Source organism: Lissotriton vulgaris, chromosome 9 (genome assembly GCF_964263255.1).
Source record: "Lissotriton vulgaris chromosome 9, aLisVul1.2, whole genome shotgun sequence".
NCBI lineage: Eukaryota > Metazoa > Chordata > Amphibia > Caudata > Salamandridae > Lissotriton > Lissotriton vulgaris.
In genome coordinates this window covers 477682764-477709214 of record NC_141697.1, presented here as the reverse complement: position 1 = coordinate 477709214, position 26451 = coordinate 477682764, and the positions used below count along the sequence as shown (strand labels likewise).

At 42.8% G+C, this 26451-nt stretch overlaps 1 protein-coding gene across 1 annotated transcript in view; it reads left to right on the top strand.

Annotated features, from left to right (window-relative positions):
• Positions 1-26451, top strand: part of SYNE2 (spectrin repeat containing nuclear envelope protein 2) — a 1750628-nt gene that overhangs the window by 1183208 nt on the left and 540969 nt on the right. The window contains exon 106 of the mRNA XM_086937933.1: positions 14466-14648. Coding sequence (XP_086794059.1) covers positions 14466-14648 — 183 coding nt within the window. The remainder of the gene's footprint in view (positions 1-14465; positions 14649-26451) is intronic.

The following is a 26451-nucleotide window of genomic DNA, read 5'->3' as shown; positions in this document are numbered from 1 at the left end:
TGCCAGTCAAGGTACATTGCGATGCGTGACCGGCCCTGCAAGAGAGCGGGCCTCTCCAACTTTGGGGGCAATTTTTGTGTTGAGAGCCTCGGAGCGGGCCCCAGAATGCCATTGCCCCTTTTGTTCTCCAGCTGCAACGATTGTCATATTTGTTGAGGGAGCCCCATTGGGGGTCCAGAGGGCACCGAAGTTCCCGTGCCTGATTTATTATTCACAGCTACGCTGCACCAACGCGGGCAGCTGCAGCATTTTGCTATATTTGTTGGAGAAGCCCCAGTGGGGGCCCAGATGGCACAGTGAGTGTCAGTGCCCACATTTTTCTTCCCAGATGCACCACAATTAGCGGCAGTTGCAATATTTAGCAAAACACACAAGATGATGGACGGAATGTTGCACAATGGCAAAACATTCACCCCCAGTCACAGATCTGGGTTTAATCCATCATTTTTTTGCTCACCAAGCCCCCCCAGTTCAGACATGGCCATATGCAAATCAGTCTTGACCCTGTGCCTCATGGGAACAGTCCAGCTCGAACTGCCAAGCCATGTCTTTCCTGGACCAGAATCAAGCATCCTAGGACCGGTTTCTGGCTATCAGCCGTCTTCAGCCAGGATAGCTTGACTCCAGCGGCTCAGTGAGCAAGGGACCCACGTCTGGGAATACCCTTCCCACATAGGGTGAACAGCAAAACACACAAGATGATGGACGGTTGTTGCACAATGGCAAAACATTCACCCCCAGTCACAGATCTGGGTTTAATCCATCGTTATTTTGCTCACCAAGCCACCCCAGTTCAGACATGGCCATATGCAAATCAGTCTTGACCCTGTGCCTCATGGGAACAGTCCAACCCGAACTGCCAAGCCATGTCTTTTCTGGACCGGAATCAAGCATCTTAGGACCGGTTTCTGGCTATCAGCCATCTTCAGCCAGGATAGCTTGACTCCAGTGGCTTAGTGAGCAAGGGACCCACGTCTGGGCATACCCTTCCCACATAGGGTGAACAGCAAAACACACAAGATGATGGACGGGATTTTGCACAATGGCAAAACATTCACCCCCAGTCACAGATCTGGGTTTAATCCATTGTTATTTTGCTCACCAAGCTACACCAGTTCAAACATGGCCATATGCAAATCAGTTTTGACCCTGTGCCTCATGGGAACAGTCCAGCCCAAACTGCCAAGCCATGTCTTCCTGGACTGGAATCAAGCATCCTAGGACCGGTTTGTGGCGATCAGCCGTCTTCAGCCAGGATAGCTTGACTCCAGTGGCTTAGTGAGCAAGGGACCCACGTCTGGGCATACCCTTCCCACATAGGGTGAACAGCAAAACGCACAAGAAGATGGACAGAATGTTGCACAATGGCAAAACATTCACCCCCAGTAACAGATCTGGGTTTAATCCATCGTTATTTTGCTCACCAAGCCACCCCAGTTCAGACATGGCCATATGCAAATCAGTCTTGACCCTGTGCCTCATGGGAACAGTCCAGCCCGAACTGCTAAGCCATGTCTTTCCTGGACCGGAATCAAGCATCCTAGGACCGGTTTCTGGCTGTCAGCCGTCTTCAGCCAGGATAGCTTGACTCCAGTGGCGTGGAGAGAACGGGACTCACGTCTGAGCATACCCGTCCCACTCGGGGTGACAAATGCAAAAACAACAGTTGATGGACAGAATGCAGAACAGTGTCATACATTCACCCCAGTACAGAGATCTTGGCCTAAAACCATCGTTTTTGTGCTCACCAAGCCACCCCAGTTCAGACATGGCCATATGCAAATCAGCCTTGACCCTGTGCCTCATGGGAACAGTCCATCCCGAACTGCCAAGCCATGTCTTCCCTGGACCGGAATCAAGCATTCTAGGACCGGTTTCTGACTATCAGCCGTCTTCATCTAGGATAGCTTGACTCCAGTGGCTTAGTGAGCAAGGGACCCACGTCTGGGCATACCCTTCCCACATAGGGTGAACAGCAAAACACACAAAATGTGTTACAAAAACTGAATTTGATGTAGTAGCTGTAATCTGTCCCAGAGGATATGGAGAATGTTTGTGCTAATAAAAATCTAATTTAAAAATGCAGTTTACATTGCAAATTGTTAACACTAGAAAAATTACAGGTTAGTTGTTTTGGATAGTGTTTTGTATTTTTATAAAATTAATTATGAAAAACAAAACATTGTGGAGGGCTTTAGTTGCCAATAACGCGCAATGTTTTTCACAACTCACACATAATAAAATGTTGGCACTATTATAGTGTTTTCTTTCATGCTTCTAAGAAGTTGGTGTTCCTGAATTGGAGGTGTCCCTTTTGTCTCAACAACAGCAAATTAGTGTCCTCAAGGCTTTTCCTCTTTCCCTTGCTTTTCTGAAATGTATAGCTTTTCACTTCTTTAGTCATCTTCTGAAACAATGTATCTGTTTTTATGTATACCGAAGGTATTCTCATTAAGTTGTCTTTGATTCTTTGAGAATATATTGTTCATACTTGCCATGCACTTTACACTACAGGGATACATAGGCCGTCCATCCCTGCAGAATCTTACCGTACCAGCCTGTAAATCACCACTAGATTTTCTTTCATAAATATCACACATCTTCCACACACACAAATGAAGGCATATGGTCTAGTCCATCGCAGACTATATATCACCTACAGGACCCAGACTTCTGTCTAGGAAAGTACCCTCATGGTGAAAAAATGGTATGTTTGAAAATATATGATGGTTTCAATACTGAACTAATTGTTGGTAACACAATTACACCTAGATCTAATTCCATTTCACCTTAGATTTACTAAGAAGACTAAATTGCAATATTCCACATTCTATGTCCAGATCTGTTATCTTGCCTCTCTCCTATTCTGCACTACCCTTCTGCCACTGCATCCCTGAAAGCTTCCTATAATCACTAACTTTATTGCTATTTGCCTTCCCAAATCCACCACAAACAGTTGAGATCATTAGCCCAACAAACATGGTTCCATCCATTACCCTTCTGAGGTCCTAAGTGGTGTGTATTCTACTGTGACAGATGTAACAAATATGCCCTGGGGGTGAAGCACACCCTGTGGGTCAACAGAGGACCTTCCAACAGTGCATGTGCAGAGGGACTGTAGCTACCTCTTTTTCAAATCTGTTCAAAAGAGCCCCAATCCCCACTGACCTATTTCTTGCTGAGGTATATATTACCCGACCATTGCAGGTTGAACCTCAACAAGACAAAAGGAGGGCAAGTATGTCGATTCCCCTTACATTCACAAATTGCTTGTCGAAAATTGCATATAGGATATTATCCACTGCACCAGCCAGGGAGGTATCATTGTATTTCCCCGATGAATGCCCCAGATCTGATTAGGCCTTATAGTAGGGCTGAAACATTTATTTATTTATTTTTATTTATTTATTTAAAGATTTGTAGAGCGCCTGGTGACCTGGAGGCATCCCCGCGCTATAAGACCTGTAAGGTTGGCTGAGAGGGGAGAGGGGGGAGAAAAACCTTTTTATTTGGGGAAGAGGAGCGTTTTGAGCTGCTTGCGGAAGCGCAGGTAGCAGGGTTCCAACCGCAAACTGCGGGGGAGCAAGTTCCATCGGGAGGCTGCCTTTACTGAGAAGCGGCGACCTCCAGTACGTGCCCTCCTAAACTTGGGGACATTCGCTAGTCGCTCATTGTCCGAGCACAGAGATCTCGGGGCTTTGTACGGGGATCTCTGCGCTCGGACAATGAGCGATATGTTGGTATGACTAGGGTCATAGGACCATTGAATCCCAAACAACCCACTATTATATATTTTTAATCTTCTCCAACTTCTCCAATAATAAAAGGATACCTTGGAGAAGCTTAGGGGTTTTTAATCTTTAGCTAAGGCCCCTGGTCATTCTTATTTGTAAGAGCTCCCTGGAAGATGGTTGAGCCCACCCTGACCTTTAGGAGTCCAGGTGAACCCGATGATGAAGCATGACACTACTAGAGTGTGTGAGGGTTAATTAAAAAAAGGGTTTTTTTCCTTTCCCACACTGTTTAGTGTGGAGTCACGGCGAATATCTTCTGACCCTCCTTTTTTCTGTACTCTCTTCTGCTCCATCTAGAAGTGATCATACCCATTATTTTAGGTGGGATGCCTGAAAGTTTGATGTCATTTTTCCATTGCCTGTTCACCCCCTTACACTCCTGCCTTACTTCTAACCTTATCCGCTCTCTATCTACCCTGCATGATCTCATTTATTGGCTTTTAAGGTGCAAACTCCCTCTGTTTGTGACCTGTTTCACTCTTGACCTGTTTCTTCAGCTCAGTATGCATGCAATTATTTGCCATTTTGTAGGGGTCAACCGTGGGATTAAAAGTCCAAACAAACACAAGCTGTGAACCTAACATTAATCAGTGCTGACTCAAATATCCTTCACAGATGGTCCACAATGTCATGACGAGGCCTGTGATTTATTTTCACATTAGCCCCAAATCGAAGGTCTAGGCCACAGGGTGATGGACAGCAAGGATTCTGATGCTTCTCATGTGTCACGTTCTGTTGGACTTAACGTGTACCAGTGGGTTCCCCTTCTACGTCAGTAAAGGAATTCTACTGGTTCCTCCTCAGGCTGTGTGGTAGCTGATGGTTGAAGAGAGCTGATTGTAGGCAGAGGCACAGACCTTCCTACCTACATCCCAAGAATAATGTCTCATCACCCATGCTGTAAACTCAGACAGCCTTTAATACCAGGAATCCTTTATATGTTCATGAGTTTTTATTTTGTGATTGTCCATCTCTTTGGTTTGCACAAAGACCACATGCAGTCTGAAAGGTATCCTGTACTTTTATTTGATCTCGTTAAAAATCATAAAAGAGTGGAAAAAGTTCAATGATACAAACATGTTAAAAAAAAAAAATTACTTAATTGGATAAATTGTTGAGGGTTAAAAAGGAGCTAACAGAAAAGAAATGAAAACACAATGCTGTCATGACCTGGATAATCGTCCATAGATAATACATTAAATAAAACTTTCATGTTAAAAGAAGTTTTGAACAGAGAGAGGCGGTACTGTACACCAGGGGCCCATAATTTATGTTAGTGCAGGAGAAGAACAAGGGTCCAAGCGGTCCTAACTGAACCACTCCAGTTCATTCTTGTTTGTTGTCTAATTCTTTGGCTGCCATTTTCCAAAGCATAATGGCTTTGCAAGAAAGTTCAATAGAGTGGCCTCCAAGACAATGTATGACTGCCGCTCTGCATGTCCGTAGCTGATTTTTTATCAGCAACTTGCGGAGGACCCTTTTCCGAATTTCTAGAAGTGTAGGGCAGATGCATAGGAGATGTAAGAGGCTCTCTTCTCCTTGACCATACTTGTTTCCATTTTGGGGTTAGGTCCTTCGTAGGGAATGACCCCAACCGTAACATGGTCAGATAATGCTTTTTATGTTGTGAGAAATGGTCTAACAAGTATGGTTGTGGTTTGAGCGACTGATAAGAACTAATCACTGCCCAAGCGTGTTTTTTCTTTGAGAATGCAGTTTTATCCATTAGCTGTGAAATTTGTTTGGTTGCGCTGTTTACTGCCTTTTTGAAGCCAGAAAAAGGGGTGTTTATATGCCATGCCCCTTCGAGGTGTAAGTCCTAGAGTGAACCTTTTAGGACTGTGACGATGGAGTTATTTAACATCGCTTGCTTTTCGATTTCTTCCCGGCAGGAGTGGGCTAATGTGTTATCTTCTGCTTGCCTCATCCGCCAGTAGTATTTAATGACCGCCCCTTGTCTGGCTGGTTTCTGTTTTTTTAGCCCGTATTCCAGTCGAATCTGGGCTTGAGAAATATGCTGGGGGATTAAGAACAACCTCTTGAAAAAGCTTGATTGGGCTTGGTTAAGGGTGGCTGCATCTATTGTATGCATTATTTCTGACCCGTATGATATGGTTGGTATAAATTTGGCTGCAATTACCTTCAACACATGCCCTGTTGAGCTGCCTTTTAATTTCCTGTGTAAAATTTTAAAGGTGTAGAGAAGTTGTTTTGCTTTCGTTCTCACTTGATTCAGCTGGTGTTTGAAGTTAAGGTTTTGATCAAGTTGAAACCCTAGATATTTGTAAGATTCCACCTGGGTTATTGGTTTGTCACCCAGGTTCCAGATGAATTTGCCTTTTGACCCTTTTTTATGATGTTTTGAGAAGCACAGCACCTTAGTTTTCTTGCGATTGATTGTTAATTGGGATGCAATGGTGTATGCTCCTAGTTGGGTCATTGATCGTTGAAGGCCTATCGGTGTTTGTGATAGAAGGACAATATCATCGGCGTATTGAAGGCTGGTGATTGGTGTTTTGCCCAGTTTTGGGAGGTCGGTTTGGACTTGTTGAAGGTATTTCTCGAGGTCGGCGGTGTAGATGTTAAAGAGGCAGGGGGCCAGCACGCACCCCTGTTTCAGCTCGTTTTTAGTTTGGATCTTACTTGTTATGCTGCACCCGTCTCCTTTTTTTATTTGGACCCACGTATCCGAGTAAAGGTTGATAATTGCCTCCAAAAGTTTTGTTGGTGCTCCCAAGCTTTGCATTTTGGCCCATAGCTTTGCCCTCTGTACTTTATCGAATGCTGCTTTGAGGTCACAACATTCAGCACACAAGGCAGGTATCCTGGACATATTAAAATCATTATTGTTTCTGTTTCTGAGCTATTCCACAGACATCACAATGTCATTCATGTCTAGCTGCTGGCTGGGATCTACATCCAGACCAAAGCTCACCCAGAAAACTAAAGACCAACTTGCATTATTTGATAACCTGGGTGGGGCTTCCTGGGGATAGTTTACCTATGAGCTTACACCCTCCTTTCACCAATGATTCCCTAGGATATGGGACAAGGGGTAGCCTTACCATGGTATACTTCATAATATTTATAGCATTCAGTCTGGCATATGTTTTCCTTTGAGAAAGGACTTCAAGCAAAGCTGCAATAATGAAACAGCAATCCACAGATTTCCAAGGACAAGTGTGAAGGCACAATCTTTTCTCTAGAGGATAACATTGGGGGGCTTCTGCTTGTTTTGGGGGCATTGTTGGACGGAGAATCACTCACCGCAGCATGCAGCACAGGGGGCTCAGAGCTGCCATCACTCTCCCCCGCCGCCGTTGAGTTTTCCGGCCGCCGAGAGGGGACGAGCCTTGCGGGACTACACATCCCAGCGTCCCCTGCCTGACCGGGACGCCGCCTCCTCAAGCCTGCCGCTTCCGCCCGGAGGCACTTAAACAACAGCAGCACCTCCGGTGGAGCGGGGGCTTCTGCTTGTTTTGGGGGCATTGTTGGACGGAGAATCACTCACTGCAGCACGCAGCACAGGGGGCTCACAGCTGCCATCACTCTCCCCCGCCGCCGTTGAGTTTTCCGGCCGCCGAGAGGGGATGAGCCTTGCGGGACTACACATCCCAGCGTCCCCTGCCTGACCGGGACGCCGCCTCCTCACGCCTGCCGCTTCCGCCCGGAGACGCTTAAACAACAGCAGCACCTCCGGTGGAACGGGGGCTTCTGCTTGTTTTGGGGGCATTGTTGGACGGAGAATCACTCACCGCAGCACGCAGCACAGGGGGCTCACAGCTGCCATCACTCTCCCCCGCCGCCGTTGAGTTTTCCGGCCGCAGAGAGGGGACGAGCCTTGCAGGACTACACATCCCAGCGTCCCCTGCCTGACCGGGATGCCGCCTCCTCACGCCTGCCGCTTCCGCCCGGAGGCGCTTAAACAACAGCAGCACCTCCGGTGGAGCGGGGGCTTCTGCTTGTTTTGGGGGCATTGTTGGACGGAGAATCACTCGCCGCAGCACGCAGCACAGGGGGCTCACAGCTGCCATCACTCTCCCCCGCCGCCGTTGAGTTTTCCGGCCGCCGAGAGGGGACGAGCCTTGCGGGACTACACATCCCAGCGTCCCCTGCCTGACCGGGACGCCGCCTCCTCACGCCTGCCGCTTCCGCCCGAAGGCGCTTAAACAACAGTAGCACCTCCCGCGTCGCGGGACGCGCGCGGGCGAAACCCGGGCAGAGGGCGGGCCAACTGTGGCCATCCGGGGCCAGAAGAGGCCGGGCCGGGCTCTGCCTCTTGGTTGATCCGGGGTGATCTTTCTACCATGGGTAAGAGAAAGTTACACATTTCTTTGAACCAGGGAGAAACTAAACCCAAAATACCCAGGAAAACAGCCACTATTATTTCCTACCTTACCTCAGCAGTGGGAGTATTGACCTCTGAATTTGCTACAGCAGAGAAGGAATTTGGGTTAGTGAATAACGATACCGACCCGTCAAGTTCTCCCAGCGATGTAACTAATCGGGTAAACCACGTCCCATTGGAGCCCACTGTAATAATAGATAATACTAAGGCGATTACTGGCCCTATCACCCCAGCTTTGGTAGTAGACGATACCCCAATAAGAAATACCCCTGGTTCCCCTCTGTCAACGATGGCTGGATGCACAGACCCCCCTAAAGGTACTAGTCTCTCTCAGAAACAAGGTCAAAGGGGAAGGAGGAAGCGCAAGGCGGGGAACAATAACATTGATGTGCTGGACGATGATAAAGATATAACCAATCTGGAAACTAGGATTCAGGACATCCTGGAGAACTTTTTTGCTGAACGGTTGGAGCTTGTCTTGACCACCATAGCTAAAGACATTGTAGACTCTTTGAATAGCTGTGTTTCTGATTTAAGTAAGACATGTGAGAAAATAGTGGCGGCTGTTAATGGGAATAGTTGCTCCTCAGTAACGATACATAATAAGGGGTCAACACACAGTAGAGACAAGATAGGGTCAGAGAAGTCAGGAGCAAATGTTCACAGGAGGAGGGACTCTGGCTTGTTGGAAATAGATAATGCGCAAACATGCGTAAAAAAGAACGTGGGTACTGAGGTTGCAGCAAAAGAGATGATGACACCCCCCAGTGAAACAGGGAACAATACTGATTTAAATAAAGTAAGCCCATTAAGGAAACATGGAGGAAAGGCCGAGTTTCAGCGCAAGAGGCCAACTGTTGTACAGCCACGGATAAATCTCCCTCCGGCTGCAGCGCCATTTGTGGCCATCCTAGTGGGAGTTCCACCTTTGAAAGAGGGGGAAAGGGAGTCTACAGAAGGGTTACTTTATCTGACAAAGAGATGGTGTGACCAAAATTGTACGGGAAGCACTGGAATCTCTTCAAATATCTCTATGGCGAGAAGGGTTGGATGGTTAGGGAACACTAGAAAGGAGACTTAAGGTGACTGCGTTGTAGTTAATTTTAACAGTGCGAGTCATCCACCGCGACTGCTTTGGGATGCCTCTGAACTGAGGTTTGAGGAAGGGAGGGTGAGGGTGGTCCCATTAGGATACTTTTATCCCCCAATGATTAGTGAGAGGGCATCGCAGGCAACAGTACAAAGGGTGGCGGTTGTGCAAAACCTAGTAGCGGTACGGCCTCCTGATAATGTAGGGACGGAATGGACCTCAGCTGTAGCGGGTAGAAGACACTCAAGCCATTGTACAGATCAGGTGACCCAGATAGAAATGAGACATGATCCTATTGTATTAACAAATAGGTTCTCAACCTTGTCCGACAATATAGAAATTGATTGACTAGCCTCAACCACTACATCGCCGTCCAAACATATCACTGATAGTGGTATACCTGAAACAGAAATAGATATTGGCTATCTAACCACAGAGTCAGACACATTTAGCATCATGTCATGGAATATTGCGGGACTATGGTCCAAAAGGGATGATTCTCATTGGTTGTCATCTTTAACTTCCACAGACATTGTCACATTCCAAGAAACATGGGATAGAAAGGGAGACTTCTGGGTGGATGGCTATAAGACTTATTCAGTGCCGACGCGGCCTTCTTTAGCAGGGAGATCAAAGGGGGTCTAATGCTTTTAGTCTCCATTAAATTAAAAGGGACAGTAAGAATGTTGGATGTTCAATCCCCAAATGTACTTGCCATAGAATTTATGGACCCAAGCTACGGCAAAACACTTGTGATAAATGTTTATAATGCAGAGGAGGGGGGGGGGGGGCAACGCAACAAACACCTTCTTTTATTGACCCATTTTTTAGAAGATTACAAAAGTCAACAAACCACTTTCATTTATATTATTATTTTGGGGGATTTTAATATTCATTTGTGTAAACATAATTGTCGGATATAGGGAGGACCATGGACCTACGTTTGCATCAGTCCCCCATTTTGAACATACAATGAAGGGGGAGGCCCTGGAATACTTTCTGGCATCCTGTGATCTATATGAACCGAGCTTTCATGACAACCAAGAGAGGGTCTTTACATATAAGGGTCAGGAGAATAATTTGATTATTGACTACATATTTATCTCACCGGCCTTGTTAAAACATGTAATTGTATATAATGCAATTTTGTCCCAATTTAGTGATCATAATCCAGTGATTATAAAACTAGACTGTGGATTTGAATACCTAGAAATAGGGTTGGGGGTTAGAGGGCCAACACATGTTAAAACAAAAGAGCAAGGGAGGAGGCTGAAATGGTCTAAAATTATACCTGAAGACCTGTTAAATAGTCTACATGTTAGAGTTAAGGAAGAACTGGAAATATGTAATAATCAGTCACCACAGGGGAAGGAAAAAAATATTGCCTTTGAAAAAATTTGCAAACAGGTGGCCCTGGAACTTACACGCCTAGTTAAACATAAACCAGTTAAACTGAAACGATGGCTTGATTCTCACTGCTCTAGGGCGCATCAATCCTTGATGAAAGCACTGAAAAACAAACCCAGAGATAATCTTTTAATTACGGGTCTTAGGAAAGATTATAAAAATGCTCAGTTAACCCGAAAAAAGGATATTAAACAAAGGGCCTGGGAAAGTCTAATGGGCACGGCAGTATTGAAGGACAGTGCTAAATTTTGGGATATAGTTAACAGTCCTCTTTTTACAGGGGATGAGAACGGGTTGCTTGACATTAACATTCCAGAACAGGACTGGATCTCCCATTTTGAAATGATTTATGCTAGTAAGATAAATTTTCCCCCATTTTTGTCGGACACGGGAGATGATGAAAAGAGGGATGTAGTCTTTAGTAGGAGGGAGGTGGAGCGGGCCATAAATGATACCAAAAGTAACAAGGCGCCTGGCCCAGACGGAGTACCTGCCGATTTATTTAAGAGTAACCCTAATAAGTGGGCAAACATCCTGACAAATGTTTTTAACTCAACTGTTAAAGCAGGTTTTCCTGAAACATGGGCTAAATCTATTATAATACCAGTGTTTAAGAAGGGACTAAGGGGGGACCCGCGCTGCTATCGACCCATTTCGTTGATTGATTCATCAGTGAAAATTATGGGTAGAGTCATACTGAATAAATTAACAAAATGGTCCACTGATAATAAAATCTTGTCGGATTGTCAGTATGGCTTCAGAGCAGGCAGAAGCACTGAGGATCAGTACCTGAATCTTTATTTGTTGTCACAGAAGTACACAAGAGCTGCCAAAGGGTCGATTTACCTCAGTTTTATGGACCTCTCCACAGCGTTTGATCTAGTAAATAGATCAAAGCTGTGGAGGATGTTACTGGACCTGGGTTTTGAGCCTGGGCTGGTATATTTTTTGGCCGACCTACATAGGGATTTAATGGCAAGTGTAAGGCTGACCCAGGAAGGAGCTTGCTCAAGGTCTTTTAAATCAGGTAGAGGGGTCAGACAAGGGTGTATTCTGGCCCCTCTCCTTTTTACTTTATATGTCCACTCCTTAGACAAACATTTGATAACATCTACACTGGACATTCCGCGTATAGGAGAAACTTCCATTTCAGTTCTCCTATACGCGGACGATGCGGTCCTAATAGCCCGTACCCCACTCGGTGTACAAAGACTTTTGGGTGCGTTTGGGGATTTATGGATTCCTAAACAGTGCCAAATCACACACTATGGTAATGGGGCCTGGAAGAAAGAAGGTCAGAACATTTTTCTGCAAGGACGCAGAAGTAAAAAGGGTAAAATCCTTCACATATTTGGGCATATTGTTCGACGAACAATGTTCCTGGTCCCCCCAACTTTTGGCCAAAAAAACCTCAATGACCAGGGCAACTTCGGCAGTCAAAAGTTTTGCTCAAAGACTAGGAGGGAGGCCATGCGAAGCTGTACTCTCCATCTAGAAGGCTAAATGCCTTTCAGCAGCATTGTATGGTTCAGCAATTTGGGGGTATAAGCAAGCTGAGGAAATACAAAAAGTTGAGAACAAATTCTTCCGTACTATCCTTGCAATCCCTCAATCCTCCCCTACCTTTTCAGTACATCAGGAGTTAGGGATGGGGTTTGTGGCAGATTCCATTAGTGTGGCCCCCCTTATATGCTGGCTGAAAGTATGGATTAATTCAGACCTTCATCTAAATCACCTGATAATGAAAGACTGTCTTAAACTTGATAAAGTTAAGGAAATCCAGTGGTTATCCTACGTTTGCCATGAGCTGAGGCATATGGGGTGACCTGAGCTATTTGAAAATCCTGGCTCTATTGTAAAAGGGGACATCGTTTGGGTGAGGAAAAATTTTATGGCCCGTAGAGCCATGGAGAGGGAGGCGATTGAGCTTAAAAAACCTCTTGTTAGAGCACATTATTTACTGTCCAAGACACCATCGATAGAGCCGTATTTACAGATAGTTACAAGGCCTTTCCACCGTATTTTATTGACAAAATTTAGGTTTAATTTATTGCATTATGTTTTGGGAGTGTTTGAAGGGTGGAGTAAGCCTGAGGATATGGCACTTTGTAAATGCGATGATATGTCTATACATGATACAATGCACTTTACTTTCTTTTGCGGATATTATAACGAGAGCAGGTCAAAATTTTTAAAACCCCTGTTACGGTGTTCAGGGATTGCCCAGGCGAGGCCTGCTTTATTATATTTACAGTTGCTTGCTACTCCCTGGGTAATTTTTTATGTGGCTAGTTATTTGGTTGCTGCTATTCGTGTAAAGAAGTTAAGATGTATAAATAATGTTGCTGGTATGGATATTTTGTGCTCATGATCACTCCTACTGAATCTCTATTGAGCATAAGTTACTTCTTCTCCACAATTTCATCTACCTCATGGTCTTAAAGTATGCCCTTTGAAAAATTTTTAATACAGTGTTAATGACGATTTTTTAAACTTTTTATGAGGTTTGTACAAAGTATAATGAATGAAATTTTTTATGTTTGTGTGTACTTTGTATGATTTTAAATAATTGAATAAAGTGGTATTGACTTGAACTTGACTTGATAACATTGTCCCTAGGTGGCCATGTTTTTTTCGAATTGCAGTACCTTATCTCATAAGTGTATAAATACATTTAGTCCCCAAGAAGGTGGTAAGACTGTTTAATAAATGTTTATCTTAATTTATGCACCTTAATATCCTGCCTAGACTCTGTTCACCACTTCCAATTCATCTTACTTGAAACACACCTTCCCAAACGTAGACTAGGGCTGCTGCATGCTAATCTCATTCATTTCTTAGGAAAGATTTGATTCTGGAAAATATTGAGTTCCGCTCTGACTGTTCTTCTTGTCCTTACTTTCTCAACTTCATCTAGAACTCTGCTCTTCTGCCTCACGGACAACTTACTAAATTGATCATTGATGATCATTGCAGGAGAAATTCACCAACATTATTTATAAATGGCTGCAAAAGCTTAAATTAAGCTAGAGGTGCACTGTCACAACCGATCTTCCCAGATGTTTTGCTCAGAACAATTAAAATAATTCAGTTAAAAAACTGCTCCAAGATAGGAGTTGATAAACATGATGACATACCTTGGATTGCGATAAAGTGAGCAGCCAGCTTACCATCCAGTCTTAACCAGTCATAGAAGTGCAGAAGATTGCACGCTATTTAATTTGACAAGATCAAACCTTACAATCAAATAAAAAGCAATAATTGTTTATTTGGAAGCCCTTCTGTGGAATACCATGCGCAAAATGCAAGCTTTCTTAGAAAAGAACTTGGTTTCTGAATGTTCCATCAATTAAGTCAATTGAACAAACCATCATTTTATTTAGATTGTGATGTGTCCTTTTGGAATTTTCAGTAAAGTCAACCATCACATGTATTACACTACCTCATGCATAAAACACACAAAATTCGGAATTATTCTTCTACTAAACGATTTTCTTCCTTCTGTCTTGCTTGAATCACTTTGTATTAGCTTATGTTCTACAGTCACAGGATTTATACTATTTATCACACAGCAAAATAACTGAGGCCCCTTGATTGAAATGTATTAACATTTCTTGTATGCACATTGTTAAATTGTTTATTTTAGAGCAAGTAATTACTTATTCATAATGTAGAAATTTCATTTTGAATTAATCTAAATAACATACTACCAAGGATTGAATTTGTGGGCCTGAATATTTTGTTTATCACATTTTTATTTCAGTGCATAGTTTGGGGTTTTAGTATGACTGACACATCAAGTCGATTTCATGATTTCACTTTACAGAATGTGTTAATGGAGATTGAACAGAAGGTATCCTCATTACTGGAAGATGGCAGTGACTGGCAGCGAGAAGATAGTGGAGGGACTCAGAAGGAAACGGAGGCATTGTCTGTAAAACTTAAGACTTTGAAGATCAGTTTGGAGAAGTTTCAAATGATGCTGCAGAACAAACCTAGTGATGAGCAGGTAGGGGTTGCTCTCTTTTACTATAAGATGCTTTGGATAGCAAACATGTAAGGTAGTTTGTTTGTTTTGCAAATTACAAAGTATGCTCAAGTTTAGAATATTTTCACTTACTTCTTATTCTCAAGAAATTAGAGTGCATTCGTGATTAAATAATTACGTTTGGTCTTTTTTAACAAGAGGGTTTCCTACCTTTATATATGTGTAATAGTCCAGCTCCTTTCTGAGTTCTTTCTCCACAAATTCTAACATCTTGCTCCTAGCACCTTCAAGAATATTCCACCAATGCAGGTTTTCCTGTGTTTGATTCCAATGACCCTTCTTTACACTATGTTGTCTTAGTATGAATTTGGTCTGAAATGCAAATCTGTGCCTCTCTGTTAATCAACAGTACAACCTTTGCCCACAAAGAAGCGCGATCATTTGTATGGACGGCTTCGGGCGGGGGCAAATTGATAAGGATGAAATGGTATGAGTATCTCAGTGATTAAGGTTTTTCTATATGCTGACAAAAGGAGCAATTCATAAATAATGTCAGCTTGCAGTCTTACAAGCTACCAACTCTCTGGCATGAGTTTGTGGACTGTTTGGGTAGCCCCTGGAGAAACTTATTCTCACGTCTTACTGAGTAATTTTCATTTTTCTCAACAGTTCTTTAATTGTTTCTGGGTCTAATTGCCCTGGAATACTGGTGGCCCGGACGGGCCAGCACCTGCAGCACATAGAAGCCCTACAGTGGTGTTGCAGGCACTCCATATACAACACACAAAGCCCTTGACCGAGGAAGGGACCAGGAAGCATAGTTCTAGCATACTGTTTTTATTTTCTCAGTGTCTATTCAGACACATTCAGCTTATGCTACTGAGATTATAATGTTTTATTTAGCATGCTGCTTTTGAACAGAATGTTAGCCCATTAGAAAATGAGATTCTGTATCTGTATAGCTCTCTCTGCCCTTTTACCTACTAGGCTATTTAACCCGTGATTGCCTAGTAGAAAAGTGGGGGAAATTCAGTAACTTAATTGTATTTTGCAATTCACAAGGCTGCGAAGTGGTGCAATGAAATATGGGAACATCAGCCTTTTATGGCTTTCCAGCCAACAGCATTTTTCACTGCAGGGTGTGTAGCTCTGCTTTTTACATACACACCCACAGCAGACAAAGTTTTGCTGGTTAAAAGGCCAGAAAAGGCCAAAAGTGTAATATATGACATAAAGCCACGTTCATTTCAAAGTCTGTTTGTTTCAAACGTAAAACCAAAGTAAACTCTGCTCATGTAGTAAAACCAAAGTAAACTCTGCTCATGTATTTTGTGATGGTTCACGCTTTCATTCACATCATGCATTGACAATGGCAATCGTTCTGCTTTTTAATTAGGGAAACTTTTTATACTGAGCTTTACAATATAATAAAGGTAAAACATGGACAACTGCAGCATGACCTTCCCTATCACAAAAAAACAAGTAACAGGTGGTAGCAGCAGAACAAACAACAGGCTAATCCGACACAGGTGCAGGGCACATACAACAGTTGTAGATCACACAGTAAAGAAGGAGTGAGGGGGCTAATGGACTATTGTAAACAAACATAAACATACAAAAAGCATGACATTCTTGAAAGAAACTGCGAAACCTCTTATGGAATTATGTACCTGTGTAGAAAGATGAACCCTTGTCTACTAGTATTGGATGCTTCATCAGTGGGTTCCATATCTGGCACAATGAAGCATTTACCGCTGTTCACTGATTGTACAGTCTCCTAGTTATTAGTTCCTTAGTATGTGTATGCCTCTCATAAGAAAATGTTTTGTTCTCCTTTTGATAACCTGTCTGATTTATAATACAAGTTTGTGGGGGTGAGCTAAAAAACAATTTGCTGATATCTCACTATCTTAAAATAAAAACCATGAAGGGTAAGCATCGGCCCCAGATCCTCTTTTCTGTGAATATATTTTGACACTCGGATATTGTCCTTTTGGAATCAGACACCTTCCTCAGGACTACAGCTATTTATATCAAATATTGTGAAACAGCCCCTGATTCATAGGGCATGTTAATTAAGTGCTCTCAACCTAAACTTTCATTTTCATACAACTGTAATAAAAACCCTCTTTTTTCATGTAAATGGTACACCATGGGTAGAACTAGTGCACATGGCCCTTCTTCAGAGGGCAAGTACAACTAGGGAGGGAAAAGGGAAAGCCTTCTTAATCGTAGGACAGCCACTTATGGAAGGGGTATTTGAGCCTCAGTCTCTTGATGAAATAATCCCACTGGCTTTATGGATCTTTGGGTGTTGACCTGAAGCATTGAGAAAGAGTAAACATCAGAAAAACACTTCAGTTACAGTGATAGAGTGGAGTTGAGGCAAATTTAAATAAATATGATTCAACCTTTTCTGATCATCACTCGCAAGGTTAAGCCCCTTTTTTGCACTGGCTTCCGAGTATAACTCACTTTAGGTGAAGGATCTTTGACACCGTTTTCGAGTCAGGGGCTATTTTATCATAATAAGTAAAGTCACAATTACAGTTCTGAGTTCAGTCAATGATGGGAATTTTAATTAGTTTTAAAAGCTTTATTTCTCATTAAGAGATTAGGAAGAGTCTTTTTATTCTTTCATTCAGATTAGTTGATACATTCAAGTAAGTTTACAGAAATCTCATCACAAATGTATGGTTAGAGCAAATCATCAAATAGTGCATCAAGTGCAAAGGATGAATACCCTATTCTAAAGAACAGGACCGCAATGTGTGTTAGCAGAACTCATGAAGAGTTCTAGTTCAAAGAAAAAGATTGAGATAAAAGGAGCATAAAGCTCAAAATTAAATCAAAGTAGCAGATCCTATGCTGGACTGTTTCAATATGTAGCACAGGGGTGCATCGAGGGGTACCACATGGAGAAAGCATTACTAGTGAGCCACAATAATGGTTCCAAACTGTCCAAATATCCGATGATGGGCAATTGGGCCCTCAGCTCGTGCCCATTTATAATCCGCCAGGTAGCTATGATCTGGGAGCAGGTGGTCACCCAGGTTATCAGTAGGGTGCCATACACTACCTCACTCCCCCTAAAATGGTTGCAGGGGTTCTGTCAAATTCAGGCAGTTATGGACAACTGTAAATGTCATGAAGGAGGGTACTGGACAGACAGTTATCTATTCGCTAACAGGACCTTCCTAATGTATGAGGAAGCAAAGGAATGGTAGCAATACCTGAAGGACACTTCCTACAGTACACCAAGATCACACATACGGACAAGAGAATGTAGCCCTCCTTCCCTGATGAACTGGAAGAGTCGGGCACACTGGCTTAACCCAGGGTCAACTAGAGGCCTAATCTCTTGCATATATTAGGCCCTGAAAGAAGACCGCGTCATTGAGACGTCACAGATAAAAGACAGGTGGACTGCATACCTGACAGCTTCGGATCACTGAAATAATATCGAGGGACAAAATATCGACTTGCAAAAATATCGTGGACAAAATATCGACAGTCAAAATATCGAGTTTGTATCTACAAACAGGTAAGTACAAAAATATCGAGTACAAAATATCGTTTACAATAATATAGTTGTAAAAAATATCGACTTTATTAAAAACAGTGTTAAATTAAATTAATATTAAAATTTAATTACTAAAAAATACTTAAATGAACTTATATTAATTAAATAATAAATGAAATTAATAAAAATAATTTTTTACAATCTTATTTGTTAAAACATATATATATATAGTAACATACTATAATTAAATAAGATACTATTATATTACCGTACGATACCAGAAGTGTAAAAAATACTATTCCCACTCCAAAGAGTGCAAGCGTAGGGAAAGCATTGGATAGCGTAGGGGTTAAAATTACTATTCCAACTCCAGTGGGTGCAACAGTAGGGAAAGCGTTGGAAACCGTGGGGGTTAAAATTACTATTCCCACTCCAGTGGGTGCAACAGTAGGGAAAGTGTTGGATAGCGTAGGGGTTAAAATTACTATTCCCACTCCAGTGGGTGCAACAGTAGGGAAAGCGTTGGATAGCGTAGGGGTTAAAATTACTATTCCAACTCCAGTGGGTGCAACAGTAGGGAAAGCGTTGGATAGCGTAGGGGTTAAAATTACTATTCCCACTCCAGTGGGTGCAACAGTAGGGAAAGTGTTGGATAGCGTAGGGGTTAAAATTACTATTCCCACTCCAGTGGGTGCAACAGTAGGGAAAGCGTTGGATAGCGTAGGGGTTAAAATTACTATTCCAACTCCAGTGGGTGCAACAGTAGGGAAAGCGTTGGATAGCGTAGGGGTTAAAATTACTATTCCCACTCCAGTGGGTGCAACAGTAGGGAAAGTGTTGGATAGCGTAGGGGTTAAAATTACTATTCCCACTCCAGTGGGTGCAACAGTAGGGAAAGTGTTGAATAGCGTAGGGGTTAAAATTACTATTCCAACTCCAGTGGATGCAACAGTAGGGAAAGCGTTGGATAGCGTAGGGGTTAAAATTACTATTCCCACTCCAGTGGGTGCAACAGTAGGGAAAGTGTTGGATAGTGTAGGGGTTAAAATTACTATTCCCACTCCAGTGGGTGCAACAGTAGGGAAAGCGTTGGAAAGCGTAGTTGTAATAATTACATTTGTAAAAATCAAATATTAACAAATTAATCAATTAATATAAAATTATTAACAATTACTATTTAATTAATTAACACATATAAATTTATTATCAATTATTTATTAATTACTATCAATAAATATATTAACATATTTAATTATTATTAATTCAATTACCTCCCACCCTATTCCCCTATAATCCCACAACCCGCTACTGCATTAAATTAGTAAATTTTACATATTTACAAATTAATCAATTATTATTAATTAATTTGCAATTACTATTAAATTAATTAACACATATAAATTAGTTTACAATTCATTTTACATTAATATCAATTAATTAATTTACATATTTAATTAATTATAATTAAATTACTTCCCACCCTATTCCCCTATAAACCCTCGAACCGCTACAGAATTACATTACGCATTTATTATTAAAACAAAATTCTTTTAATAAAATTATTTATAACATTAATACACACTTTTCACACATATTATTACATAAAAATACACTATAAAATATTATATATTATTAAAAATTCGATATTTTTGCTATCTATATTTTGCACAGTCGATATTACTTCACTTACCTTAAAAACGATATTTTTGTAGTCGATATTCTGTCCAGTCGATATTTTGTCCAGTCTATATTTAAAAGTCGATATTATGTCCAGTCGATATTTTGGAGTCGATATTTTGTCTGTGCACCTGACAGCTTCCCTTATGGAAGGGGACTGGAAAAGGGTGTTTGCACAGGTCCAGGAGGCAGCTAGTAATGCTAGGTTTAAATTTACCCAGTTCCACTACTTACCTCATACGTACTTGACCCTCAGAGACTAGCTTGCTTCATCTCTGCGCGCCCTTGCCACTGCCCCAGGTGCGGCTTAGACCCTGCCACTTAGCTGCACTTAGACATGCATCAGGTTACAAAGGTACTGGCATCAAGTTATTCAGAAACTCTGTGCCACCACAGCAGTCCAGATAGAGCATGCGGTTAAACACTGCCTTCTGGGGGTACTCCAGACACCAAAAAAGGAAAAGCGCACTAGACACAAATTTTCCCTCCTAGGTCTAGTTTTGGCAAAAAGGAACATTGCAATACACTGGACTCAAACACTCCCTCCAAAATGTGGTACGTGGCTGTCAGATATGGAAGAGCAGGGCCTGCTCCTCCATGTGTGCGGAGGAAGGTCGCCCCACTGCTTTCTTGCAGCCTGAGAAGCAGAAACATAAAATTATATTATAGATTGTAATTCATAAATACCATTTTATGTTTCTGCTTCTCGTACTGCGAGAAAGCAAAAAGGTTTGGTTGGGGGCTGGCGGGTGGGTGGTCCTGCTCTAGGCAGGGGAGGAGTGGCTTCCCACTGTTGCGGGCGCAGGCTGTTTGGTCGGGCCTTTGGGGCCGACCAAACCAGACATGCGCACTCTGCCTTGCAGCCTACATGGAGAAAATGGCCTTCCATAGACACCTTGATGGTCGTCATCCTGACCAATCACAACACTGCCCTTGCAGTGTTGATTGGCTTAGGGAGGGGAGGGAGGCTGCCTGCAGCTGATTCCTATTGCAGAAAAGACAACGCGGGCCGGCGCAGGTAAGTTAACTTTTATTTTATTTTAATTTTAAATTAAACCAAAGTCATGCCGGCTGCAATTGTGCGAGAGTGGGGGGTGGCAGAAGAAAGTCACCTAAAAATTGTAAGCATGGATTATCATGCGGAACGCGATTTGGAGTACTGGGGTCACATACTGGAAGGGTTGCAAGCCGACCCCACAACTGGAGTTAGTATAAGACACACAGATTATTAACACTGGACTCATTTTTAATATATATATCACAGGTAAATGCATATAAATGATATATAGAAGGTAGAGCTTAAAATTACGCTGCTCTAACACCAATCAGGCAGAATAAGTGCACACTTTGCTTCTTTGCAGAACACTAACAACCTGGCAGTAGCAATGCAAGCTTTTCCCACCTCACAGAAGGCAGCATTCATAATCTTCAATTCCCTGCATGACAAATTTAGAAGGGCAGACTACTGCAGGCCTTAATTTCTCACAGACTACATATAGTTAAGGCATGAATGACATGCAGGTTACAGACAGATCTCTGGAGCCGGTTCTTAATTCACTGAGAGGAATGTATAGGTGAATGAGTTAGTGAAAATACAAGATCCGACAATATTCTCACATTTTCCATACTGTTGCACTCACTAGAGCGGGAATAGTGATTTTTACCCCTCCACTATCCAACACTTTCCCTACTGTTGCACTCTCTGGAGTGGGAATAGTGATTTTTACCCACACTCTATCCAACACTTCTCCTACTGTTGCACTCACTGGAGTGGGAATTGAAACTTTTACCCCTACGCTATCCAACACTTTCCCTACTGTTGCACTCTCTGGAGTGGGAATAGTCATTTTTACCTGTACACTAGCCAACACTTTCCCTACTGTTACACTCTCTGGAGTGGGAATAGTCATTTCTACCCAGACGTGATCCAATACTTGCCCTACTGTTGCACTTACTGGAATGGGAATAGTAATTTTTACCCCTCCACTATCCAACACTTTCCGGACTGTTGCCCTCTCTGGAGTGGGACTAGTAATTTTTACTCCTACGCTATCCAGCACTTTCCCTACTGTTGCACTCTCGGGAGTGGGTATAGTAATTTTTACCTCTACTCTCTCCAACACTTTCCCTACTGTTGCACTCACTGGAATAGTAATGTTTACTTCTACACTATCCAACACTTTCCCTACTGTTGTACTCTCTGGAGTGGGAATAGTAATCCCCTCCGCTATCCAATATTTTCTCTGATGTTTCAGTTAATGAAGTGTAAAATGTATTTTAAAAAGATTAAAAATATTTTATTATTTTAGTTTATTATATATATATATATTTTATTTTTTATTTTTATGTTATTGGCGTGTGTATATATAAATATATATGTGTGTTTATAATTTTTACTATGTTTCTAACAATTATCATTTAATAAAATAAATATTTATTAATATTATTAAGTGAATATATATTATATTTTATATATGTATGTTTATTTTCTTTACATTATATGTAATACTAATAATTTTAAACATTTTCTAATAATTCTAAAAAAAAATTAATCATATGTATTATTTCCATTATTTTACATTCTTTTTAAACATAAGAAAAAAAAATATTTTTAACAATGATATTTTAGATAACAATATTTTTTTCAATATCTTTGTACTTACCATTATGTAGATAGGACTTCGATATTCTGGACATCGATATTTTTGCCTCGATATATTTTTACGGCGATATTTTTTATGTTGATATTCTGTCAGTGATCCCAAATAACCTACATCACTTGCTGCAATACGAAACGTAGCACTTGCAGAAGAGATTGGAATATTGGAGATAGGGTAACAGTACAACTCCCTATATCTTGTAGGCATACGGACAGATGTTACTCAGAAACCAAGAGAATTACTCCGGTGTGGAAGAACATTGTGGTGTTAGATGATGGAAAACTGTGGAGCATGGGTAGACTATCCAAGTGCCCCGTAACGATCCACCCTGGACAAAAGGAACCAACAGGGTTCAGAATCAATGTTACCAGTTGTCTAATACCAGATTCATTAGTTTCAGGAGGAGGCCGGCATGGTTTAAAGATTACGCTATTGAATGAGTTACTGTATGTTCCAATCTGTATTAATACCCTGTCAGTATTGGGATAAGGTCACCCTTTTTCTATCATAATCCCTAGGGTGTGAATTGTTTAGATACTATCTTAATGTTTTAACCTGTCACTGTGTAAAGGGGGACATGTGTTATAACTACCTGCCGTTTAACATTTTTATTTTACCCACTATCCGCCATTTGTAGTATTTCCTTATCTTTACCCTCCCCTGCCCTGTTACCTTTTCCCTCATCCTCCTCTCCTTCACCACCCAGTGTTCCACTGTTAATGGAATGTCCGGCGTCTACCTTGGAATGTTAGAGTCACATTCTTTTTGTATTTCAAGAGGATCGATCTAAAATAGTTGCACATGCCTGCAAGGTAATGTTACTAGAGTGTATGATACTGTATGTTTGTTCTGTTAGTGTATGCTTTAAGTGCTCATCGGCCCTCTTCTAATTCAAGTTTGATTGACTTTTTCATTGGAAGGTTAGTTTTTCACATCTTGTGTGCCTTCTGAGTACGCTGTTTCATATAATGCTGAGAGATACGGTCCAAGTTTGATCGAGAATGTGGTGTAATATTCTGGCAGGAAACCATCAGTCCCAGGGGATTTTTCCAAGAGGTAGACTTTGCAAGACGCGCTAGATTCCCTGGAGCGTTGATTATTTCCAGTGGTACAGAATACATTTCAAATGGTTTTATAAATCTGGCAAATAATCAGCTAGGTTTATCACCTTCGTTATGTATCATCGATAAATATATGGAGTAATCATGGCATCAGAGCAATTCCGTTATGTTGCAGTGATCATTTTGAAAGAGTTGAAGTTCCTCACTGCGTGTAGGAAATATTGGCAATTGTGTTTCTAAGGTGCGGTTTTTGTCTCTATACATTGTAGGTCATGAATAAAAGGTTGACGTATTCATATTGGATATTGTATGCATTGTCACTGTATCACAACCTTAAAGGTCTCCCATTTAGTTATCAAAGAGGATGAGTTATGTTTTTGAAAGTTTTCAATACACTCAGACATGGTATGGCAAAACACAGAGTCTTCCAATGTACTGGGTGGCACACGCACCCAAAGGAATAGCAGGAATGATTCTATTGAAGGCAAATTCAGCTAACTGCGGATTATGGTCAGAGAGCAGTTTAAGATAGTACAAGAGAGTGATAATCTGGGAGTGTAAATCCGATGTGCATTTAATTATGTCTAGGCAGAAATTAATATTGTGTATGGGTGAATAGTAGAAATATTCATGGCGCACAGGATGATGTTTTTGCAAGATGTTGATTATCTTCCTAAGCTATAGTCAGATGTTCAACGTTTTGGTGCTCTAAATTCCTGTCAATTGAGGCAGTGAAGGAAAGGATCTATCCAATGATGTATTTGAACATAACAGTTAAAATTTCCCCTCAGAAGCAATCAATCAATCAGGAGTTTGTTAAGCATGACTACTCACCCGTAAGGGTCTCAAGGCCCTGGGGGTGCAGAATCCATTCCATCAAGGAGGGGGTCTGTTGAAGAGCAATTTTTGAGGTTTCATGCGACGATGGGGAGCGATGTTGTCTGTCTGAGGTGGCGTGGAAGGGTGTTCCAGGCTTTGGCCGCGAAGAAGGAGTAGGAGTGGCCTCCCGATCTGGTCTATCTTTGTGGGGGACCACGGTGTAGGAGAGCTAGGCTGATTGTAGGGTCCTTTGGGGTGCGTGGAAATTGAGTCGGCTGTTTAGGTAGATAGTCGGGTGCCATGGAGGGACTTGTTTGCATGGGTGAGTATCTTGAAGGTGATTCTTTGCCTCGACGGGGAGCCAGTGGAGTGTGTGCAGGTGCTGGGAGATGTGACAGTGTCTTGGCAGGTTGAGGATCAGCCTTGCGGAAGCGTTCTGGATGTTTTGTAGCTTGCAGGTGAGATTTTTGTTTATTCTAGTGTAGAGTGCATTGCCATAGTCGAGTCTGCTGGTGACCAGGGCGTGAGTGACGGTCTTTCTGTGTTCGAGGGGGATCCATTTGAAGGTCTTATGAAGAAGGCGGAGGGTGTTGTAGCAGGAAGACGAGACAGAGTTGATCTGGAGGTCCATTTTGAGCTCGGAGTCTAGGTTGATTCCCAGGTTGCGTGCGTGGTCCGTGGAGGTTTGGGGGTTTCCAAGGGCGGGGCCCACCAGGTGTTGCTCCAGGCATCAGGGTTTGGGCCCATGATGAGTACTTCTGTTTTGTTGGTGTTTAGTTGTAGGCAGCAGTTTTTCATCCATTTGGCGACGGCTTCCATGCCTTCTTGAAAGTTGTGCCTGGCAGTGTTGGGTTCATGGATAGGGAGAGGATGAGTTGTGTGTCGTCTGCGTACAACACAATGTTGGCTCTGACGATGGGGGCAAGCGGAGCCATGTAGATGTTGAAGAGCGTTGGGCTGTGGGAGGAGCCCTGTGGGACTCCGCAGGTGGTCAGTGTAGGGTCTGAGAGGAAAGGGGGGAGTCTGACCCGCCGCGTTCTGCCAGAGAGGAAGGAGCGGATCCAGTCGAGGGCCTTGTCCTGGATTCCTGTGTCGTGGAGTCAGCATATTAGGGTGCAGTGAGAGACTGTGTCGAACGCCGCTGAGAGGTCGAGGAGGATGAGGGCTACTGTTTCTCCTTTGTCCAGTAGGGTGCGTATGTCATCTGTTGCGGCTAGGAGGGCGGTTTCCTTAGTGGGTTTTTTTCTGAAGCGGATTGGGAGTAGTCCTGAATGTTGTGCTCTTCGATGAATGTGTCGAGTTGGCTGTTGATGACTTTCTCGATGACTTTCACTGGGAACAGGAGCAGGGAGATAGGTCTGTCGTTTTTTAGGTCTGTGGAGTCCGCCAAGGGTTTCTTTAGGAGGGGGTTGATCTCAGCGTGTTTCCAGTCATCGGGGAACGAGCTGATCACTAGGAAGCGGTTGATGGTGTGGCGCAGCATGGGTGCTATGGTGTCGGCGGCTCTATTGAAGATGTGGTGGGGTTAGGGGTCCATGGGGGCCCCTGAGTGGATTGACTTCATTGTCTTCAGTGGGTCTTCAGTGGTGAGAGCGGTCCAGTTGTCAATCGCTGGTTTCCGGGTGTCTGGGGTGGTTGGTGAGAGTTCAGTGTGTTGATTGTCTTCGTTGAATTGTTGTAGAAGCTCTTGTGGTGTAGTTGATGTCTGTGATGGAGGTGGCGAAGGGCCTGCGGGGTCCAGGGGGTTGGTAGATGAGGGTTACTCGGAGGGTGGCGGTAGGGCTGGCCAGTATCTTGAAGTGAAGGTGTTCCATCAGGTCTGTGTGCTTGTCGGGGAGTGTGCTCAGGCGGAGGGTGGATTTGCGGATGATGGCGATTTCTCCTCCTGGGCGGGTGGGCGGTCTTTCCTAGAGATCTTGTATCCTTGGGGGATGGCGATGTCCGGTTCCGTGGTGGTGTTGGTCCAGGTTTCGGTGAAGAATGCTTCATCGAGGTGGTGCTGTCGAGGAGGTCCCAGATTTCGGTGTCGTGTTTCCTGGAGAGATCGGACGTTGAGGAGGATGCATTACAGGGTCTTTGTTTCT